The 8574-nt window shown below is 41.4% G+C and overlaps 1 protein-coding gene across 6 annotated transcripts in view; it reads left to right on the plus strand.

The window, feature by feature from the left end:
- LOC111152888 (contactin associated protein like 4) overlaps window positions 1-7112 on the plus strand; it is a 240396-nt gene extending 233284 nt beyond the window's left edge. For 5 of the 6 annotated variants that reach the window (XM_022511606.1, XM_022511611.1, XM_022511610.1 and 2 more), the window contains 3 exons: window positions 1908-2126; window positions 2478-2549; window positions 6692-7112. In XM_022511606.1, coding sequence (XP_022367314.1) covers window positions 1908-2126; window positions 2478-2549; window positions 6692-6885 — 485 coding nt within the window. In that variant the 3' untranslated portion in view covers window positions 6886-7112. The remainder of the gene's footprint in view (window positions 1-1907; window positions 2127-2477; window positions 2550-6691) is intronic. The other variant, XM_022511608.1, reaches the window with a different exon arrangement.
- The last annotated feature ends 1462 nt before the right edge of the window (window positions 7113-8574 follow it).

Genomic DNA, 8574 nt, shown 5'->3' on the forward strand with positions numbered 1-8574 from the left:
CAGGACCTGGGATCATGACCTGAGCCGAAGGCAGCGGCTTAACCCACTGAGCCACCCAGGCGCCCCTAAGATTTTATTTATTTATTTGGCAGAGACACAGCAAGAGAGGGAACACAAGCAGGGGGAGTGGTAGAGGGAGAAGCAGGCCTCCCACTGAGCAGGAAGCCTGATGCAGGGCTCCATCCCAGGACCCGGGGATCATGACCTGAGCCGGAGGAAGACACTTAACGACTGAGCCACCCAGGCACCCCTTAATCGGCATTTTTATCATTAGGTATAAAGTGTGATTGGAAATGGAACAAAACGGGCGTTCTTCAGAATTCTTAACATAACAAGTAGGTTCAATCAGAGCTGAATTGTCCAGAGTCACTTCAAGACTAGCTGCTCTCAAGCCAAAAAAAAAATAAAATAAATAAGAGGCACTGCGGAAGATAGGAACAGAGGAGAGAAAACAATGTGTCAATCAGAAAGCAGTTCATAAGTAGCAGAACCGTGTGGCTTGGAGCCTGACAGGCCCAACTCAGAATGCCGACGGCTCCCCAGCCTCCAGCAGTCACTGCGGTTCTGACCCCACGTGTCGCGCCTGTACCACTGCCAGCAGACCCGGGTCCTGGGAGCTGCAAACACGAGCATGCAAATCCCTGACAACAGTGCTGAGCGCATTCATAGCACCCAATAAATACTTCATACCTATGATCCTTTAAAAAAAAGAGAGAGCACGGGGCGCCTGGGTGGCTCAGTGGGTTAAAGCCTCTGCCTTCGGCTCAGGTCATGATCTCAGGTCCTGGGATCGAGCCCCGCATCGGGCTCTCTGCTCAGCAGGGAGCCTGCTTCCTCCTCTCTCTCTGCCTGCCTCTCTACCTACTTGTGATCTCTCTCTGTCAAATAAATAAATAAAAAATCTTAAAAAAAAAAAAAAAGAGAGAGAGAGAGAGCAGTGCAGATTGTGCCTGTGTCCCTGTACACGCAGAGCAGGTGAGAGGAGTCTGCTGTTTTCCGGTCACAAAGGGTGGGTGGCGTGCATTGTAGTCCGACAGCATTTGAACTCTAAAACTCCACGGGTCATTTGCCCGGTGTCAACTGCAGCCTCGCCATGCGTAAAATGTAAATATAGTCTTCACCGTAAAACTGTAAATTAACATTCTGACATTCAAACCAATCTCCGCGCCACCGTAGTCGCAGATAAACTAAACTCCCGTTGGTGCGGGGGAGGGGTTTTCTGTCTAGAGGGGACAGCACATGTCTGAGTGACAGGCAGCACGGAAAGAGGGAGAAAAGGCAGCGAGGTATGAACGTTTTCACTGCTGTGCCTGAGTCATTAGGGGGACTTTTTGGGGTGTAGCCTCCACCACCATGATAACATCCCCCTGCGTGTTTGGTTGGGGTCGCAGAGTACAGGAAAGCTTTCAGGCCAGACCGAATCGTCTGGTGGGCAGTGGATAAGGGAACTCTAGAAGCTCAATTTTCCATCTAACTTCCGTGCTTTTCATATTTACGTCTCACAAGCTGAGCCGAATTTATTTCCAAATCAGGAAGCACTTTACTCTCTTACTCCCACGCCCTATCACAAATCGTGTTAATGATCTATGCTTCAATTTACCATCTCGCAAACCCTCATCAGTTCAAAACCTGGCCCATTCTTAGGGAGACTTCAATCACTTCCGATGTTCACCACATCATATCAAATTAGCCATCCTTAAAACTTGCCTTCATTCACTTGGAGAGGCTCGACAGTAGTCACAGAGAGACTTACTGGATCTGACTCTTTTAATAAAGACAAAAAAGGAGAATTTAGTCTCTCGCATATGTGTCACTGTTGTATTACCAGACTCGAACATTCCGTGTGTAGCCTTGCCTGTTCACTCTCGCACGGTTATTAACATTTTGCTGTTTCTTTGGGTTCACAGAACACAGTGATATAGACCAGGAGACGGCACTGGCCGGCGCGCAGGGCTTCCTGGGCTGTCTCTCTGCCGTGCAGCTCAGCCACGTGGCCCCGCTGAAGGCTGCGTTGCAGCCCAGCCACCCGGCCCCCATCACCGTCTCGGGACATGTGACAGAGTCCAGCTGTATGGCCCAGGCCGGCACTGACGCCACACTGAGAGAAAGGACACACTCGTTTGCAGGTGGCGTGTGGCTCCTCCTTTACACAGTGACAAACACACCGGTCCCCTGGACACTGAGCGCTCTGATGCTGCTGCGGCAGCGTGTTCTCAAGGCGGCCTCTCAAAATTGGCTGTTAGTTTGACGTCCAGTTGTCTTTCCCATTTCTTCTCTAGAGTCTCAGGGCTTTCTTCACGTGAGCCCTGCAGTTGGCACTCCTGAGCTTAAAAAAAATTGTCCGTAGAGATCCCACCTCGACTTTGCTAATTCTGCTCTGGTTTAAAATGTCTTAAGATTTTTATTTTTCCAAAATTTCCTCTTTTGCTTGGCCGTATCACTCCATTCCCCCCCTTTTTTTTATCCTTTCACTACAGATCATTCGGGAACAAGAGGTGACAGACAACCCCATGCTAATGCGATCAGAAGTGACTCTGCAGTGATTGGAGGTAACAGAAAACCTGGATGGGCTCTTCTTTGATACCTCCCATTATTAGAAGTGACAAATATTTAGCATCAGAGAAACCATGAAGAATCCACATACATCCCCAGGGTCAGGCACTGAAGCCTTAGGTCAGCGGGGTTGGTTTCTTATTTATACTGGATTGCCTTTTAGAGTCTTCTTGAATTCCCGACTTCCTTGAAGATGTTCAGTATAAATAATGGATAATTTCACCAAGGCACCACACTCAAGGAATAGTTGCTAAACTGTGTAAAAATGAGTTCTCATTTAGCTTGAAAGTGGCCTTCTGCAGTCCCTAGGGAAATCTGAATATACTGGAGGAAGCAGTACTGTTTTTGTTGGCTTCTTGGAATTTGTCGTATTGCTTCTGCAAGAGTTTATGTAAACAGTAGGAAAAACTTATATTTTATGTTGTGGCCATGCTCAATAAAGTGGATAGTTCCATGGTTTAGGTCACATCAATGAATATTACATTTTTAGTTGCATTTTAGTTGCATTTAGTTGCATTTTTGTCAAATATTAGGCTAGGAATATAAGTGATTCAAAGTTATTTTAAATTGCAGAATTAACCCCCCAAATTTAAAAATATTTCTTGCTGGCAATGAAACAGTATATTTTCTGAGACATAATTTATTTAAAACCAGCCCCCCAAATATATAGTTTTCTTCCTGATCAGTGGTCTTCAAAAGGTTATTAATCACACTCTGCATAGGATAAGAACGTAAAAAGTAAACAGTTATTACATTGCCAGATACTATAATTACTTTTTTAAGAAGTTGGGATTTTACTGAGATAGACAATAGTACTAGTCAAATTTTTGTGAGGATATTAACATCCCCACTGCTATTTTGGGTATTTTTCTTTTATCAAACTACTGGTGGAAATTAAAGATACATAAGATAGAATTCCCATTTAGTCATACAACAAGCAAAAAAACCAACCAAGCAAACAACAGTAAGACCTGCTAGAAGAGTGGTTAATAACCGCATGCCTAAAAGAAATACTTGAGTATATTATTATTAATATGTTATATGGTTAAAAACTCATACAAAGCTCTAGCATTTAATGTGTTTCACGTTTTAAACTAGGATTCCTTGTTAAACAGATTGTCTCAGTCTCATAATGGTGCTTCGTTTATACATTTAACTAGTATAGATATAAGACGATATAGAAAGAGAGATAGATACACGTAGAGAGTGATTGGACAGTCAAGCCAATGCTAAAACAAAATAATCTTTAGAATATTTCGCTTTGGGCAGAGATCATTGGCAGGACTTACAGAATAAAGGAGGGGTGTGTTGGTAAGTCATTCTCTGTTATTCTGGAATGAAAACAAGTTATGGGTCACCTGTGAAATCTCGCTTGGCTCAAAGGCAGAACACAGAGAAAGCGTGGCAAGTTTGCAGCCCAGGAACTGAGGGTCTAGGAATCCAGTCATGTCTGCTTTGGGTCATTGCAGAGACTAAGCATCAGGAGCAGAATAGCTGGGCGTGGCCGTTTCAGCTCCGAAGGCCGTGTCTGGGACCACATGCAATTTATCTGCTCAGTCACAGAATATCATCCTCTGGGGTGTTTCTCCATCTGGTAGCATCGTGATATAATTTTTCACCCGTTGTCTAGTTACTCCTAAATTGCACCCACTGTGTAACAATAATTAATCCATTTAAAATTCCTCCCAATTGGCTAATCACCCTATGTTCTACATTTTAGATGATCTTTCTCTTCACTTACAAACACTGAATAATGTTAAGATAGGAAAATTGTTTGATAAGACATTTAAAACTGGTGACCCAGATATTACACAGGGTTTCTGGCCGAGCTATGCAGATACGGATGGTGAGATTTAGACAAAGAGAAAGTTACGTAATTTCTTCATAAAAACACATTCACACAGAGCCTCAGATGGCAATGTCATAGAGCACGGTGGTTGGCCATATTTAATTTAGTGTATTTTGGGGGGAGGTAGAACAGGTTAGATCGAGGTTTTCCTTGGACATAACACATCCAGACATAATACCTTCCCCAAATTAAAGGAGATAAATCACATACATGGAACAAACTATTTCCAGAGTCCATTCACGATTATGACTGTCTGGATGTCTTGTCTGGGCCACTGTAATGTTGATGTTTATTTTCTAATTGCTGTAGCCTGCTCTCCATAATGGACTTCATCAGTTTTTCACATTGAAATTATTCAGAATATCTCTCTTGATACCAGAGGCCTATAACAAGATACCAAACAATAGAAATATTTATAGCAACTCGACTGATGAAAGGAAAATATAGAAAGCAATTAGATATTCTGAATAAAATTACTACTTATTAATATGACTACTACTAATAAAATAACCACGCCCATCAGTAAATTTTTTAGATTTCAGGTACAGAATTTGGTGTCACATTTATATTAAATTTATGAGCAAGGAATTGCTGTCCTTCTCAGGTAAGGTTGACCCAGCTGACAGTCGGCTCAGCCATTGGCAATACTCTGATTTGATGTAATGAATCTGCCCATTGAATCATGTGCTCAGGAATCAGCTGCGGTTGGTGAGAAATCACAGCTTCTGGTAACAATGATTCAGTGTGTTGGCTTGGTGGGCTCCATTCAAGTTTTACGCACCTAATTGAAACAGGAATGAAGAATCCTAGCTTTACAATATGACAGGTGACCCACCTTGCTATTTCCACCATGCCTACTTTTGTCTAAAAACAACTATATCCGTTAACACCCCCACTGTTCTTATCAGAAAAGTCTAAGTATTAAGAAACTCTCAAATTCATAGTGACGGGCAGTGGTTTTCCAAATTCTATTTTTCATTGGAAAGTTTGACTTTTATTACTGGTAACATACATTGTCCGTTGTTTTTTCTTGAAGTGATGGGCTTACTTCACTCATTTTCAGAGAAAGTATCTGTCGAGTATAAGTCAAAACAACCACGGTTTGTCAGTCATTCTTTCAAATGAAAATGGTGTTCCATGAAGCAAAGAGTACCTAGTTGAGCTCACAAGTCACCTTTTCCTGGGTACAAGTGCTTTTCCTGGGGACAGCCACCATACTGGGAGATACACCCCAAGTACTTTCTGTTTCATCGTCCAAAATGTTAAAAAGGCAAAAAGCCAAAGGTTCAGATTTCATAAAATATTGTAGTGTTTCATCAAGGGCACTCTCAAGTGAAGCTAGCTTTTTTTCTTTTTTTCCAGGGTTGCTTGGCAGTGTGTAAATGAATTCAATGACCACTGTCATAGTTTGGTAGCCTTGTCTTAATTTATGCTACAGTATCAGGAATTTTACCCAACCTTGTTTTTACATTAGCAATGGATATGTCAACACAATGGAAAAGTCATCTTAGAATTATTATGAAAATAGCTTTGACCCTGTGGACCTCCTCAAAGTGTCCTGGGGGCCAACAGGGACTCACAGATCGCACTTTGAAGAACTTCTAGCCCAATGGAATGCCAAGATTGATACCCATATATTGGTATAGTTAACAGTTGTGGTATTTAAGACTTTGATTTATAACCAGATGTTTCAGAACATCAATATTCCTCATATAGAAATAAGCTAAATCATCTATATTATCCATATGAATATATTTCACTAATCAGGATCAGTCAGATACCTATATCCTGGTCCTCCTACTAATCAGCAGTATGACGAACTATTGCAGATTAACTGAATTACAATCTTTAAGTATTTAAGTACAAAAGCACATTTAGTCATTTTATAATTACTACTCTCTATAATTTTAAAATAATTAAAATCTGTGTATTAATATGCCATGATCACATGGTCTTACAGACATGTCGGTAACATCTTGTGTTTAATGTAAACACACTAAAAAAATTTAAAATAAATGGAAATGCACTAAATAAATCCAGTATTACACGCATGCAGAGTAAACCAAGGCAAACCTACCAGGCTGACGGAACTCAGAAACAAACTCAATGTATTACGATACCACCCAATCCAGAAATACCTGAAGTTTGGGGTATTTTTTAATTTATAGATACCAGATGTTCGGTTTATGTGGAAAATAATTGTATTATGACTTATTAAGCAATGAAGCCAGCAGGGCTTCCATGTGGACAAAAATTCTGATTTTGCATTGTTTTCTCTTCTCTCGCTAGGTTTGATAGCTGTTGTGGTCTTTATCTTGCTGTGCATTGCTGCCATAGCCGTTCGCATTTATCAGCAGAAAAGGTTATACAAAAGGAATGAGGCAAAAAGGTCAGAGAATGTAGACAGTGCCGAGGCTGTTTTGAAAAGTGAGCTTAATGTACAAAGCGCAGTCAATGAAAATCAGAGAGAGTACTTCTTCTGATGGGCGGCTGTGACTTAACTTGCAGTTCCGACGGTCTGTTCTAATAGCCAGGGGCTCTCAGTGGACAAGAAAACGCTCTTTCACTGAACGTACAGGCACTGGATTTGCAGCTCTGCCATCTTGCCATAGCCAGACTCGAGGTGGCTTCAGGAGGCCTCGTGCAGTGACGTCTTTCCCATAGCAGTCGTTCCATAGAACAAAGAATTTGCTATTGCTCTTAATTTCCAACTGTTCTGATAGGATCTAAAACAGAAGTTTGACTTGCTTGATGACTACGGTTTTTGAATGTGAGCACTGTAGCCCTGGTCTCTCGATCATGTGATACATCAGTTTTGTTAGAGGTAAAAAATCCAAATTGGACTATAACGACCTTGCTTTATTTGAGAACATGCGCTGTGTTTGCTTTAGTGTCCCTCGCGGTTTTATTCATAGGCCTGGAAATGCTTCTCAGATCCCGTTTGGCTGGCGTTTGCATCTTCAGTGGCCAAAAGTATATCAACCCTTTGCCTTTCTCTGTATTACATTCAATACAATTTATCAATAGTCTTGAAAGATGTTTTGTTGTCATTGGTTTGATCGTAGTGCTCTTTTTCTATTTGACTCTTCTTAATGATTTTGAACACATTAGGTTTGGAGTGTCAGACTTCAGCTCTGAACGTAAAATCCATATGTGACAAGACTCAAGAGAGTGCATTGGTTGTCCGCGTGTGATGTCTGCCTTTTAAATTTCTCATCCTCTGCTGTCCGTGTTCGGTGCTGGCAGTAGGGAAGATGCTGGATGACGCCAGTTTCCCAAAGAATGTGAAGTGTTTGCAACCACTAAACTTGTTGATATAAAAAACACAATTCTTAACAATGCCAAAAAAATATTTTTATTTACAACTGTAATGTCTCGTATGAAATGTACTTCTGAGAATACTTTCCCCGAGCCTTATGCCAGTTTTCTTTATATGTTTGTACTTCTGTTTTTCTAAAGCCTGTCACCAAATTTTCTTTGATCTCCCTTGACTATATTCTGTGGAGCATGTTCCTTATGTATTAAAAAAAAAAAAGAAGAGAGTTTGAGGTGGAGCACTCCATTCCCCGTTCTAAAATGTATACCCCTTCAGACATACATTTTTCCGTGCACTGACCCCCAGGACAGACTTTTTGAAGTAGAAACTGCAACATGCCCCCTTTCACCAAAGCCAGTGGAGCGGTTTAAGGACCCTCACTCTAAGGGGTGGCAGCATATTCTATGATCTGTGTGAAGCCCGCCATTCTGTGGTGTCTCATTTATGGTGACGGGGTGATTTCTTAAAAAGTACCAAAAATCAGTATAACCTACTGACTAGTACATTCTGATTAGGGCGTGTGTGTATACATACCAAGAGAGCAGAGGATTATCAGTAACCTTAGGAAACTTGTTGCAATATGGATTTTGAGGCAAAGCAGACAAGATGGGTGCATGTAGTCATCTTGAAATTTCATAAGCTGATTATGTAATAAAGGCACTTTGCTATTTATGATCACACGTTCTAGGTGCCTGGCAAGGAAAAATTGGATTCCTTCGTGTGTCCACACCGGAACAATCTGGAAATACATAAACTAAGCATCGTATTTTCCTTCTTAACTTCCTTACGGAAGCTGCTCGTCTTTCCCATAGCTCTTTATCCATTTTACTGTTTCTGTAAATGCCTGACTAAGTCA

The sequence above is a fragment of the Enhydra lutris genome, unplaced genomic scaffold, assembly GCF_002288905.1.
Source record: "Enhydra lutris kenyoni isolate GAN:26980312 unplaced genomic scaffold, ASM228890v2 scaffoldscaffold30, whole genome shotgun sequence".
NCBI lineage: Eukaryota > Metazoa > Chordata > Mammalia > Carnivora > Mustelidae > Enhydra > Enhydra lutris.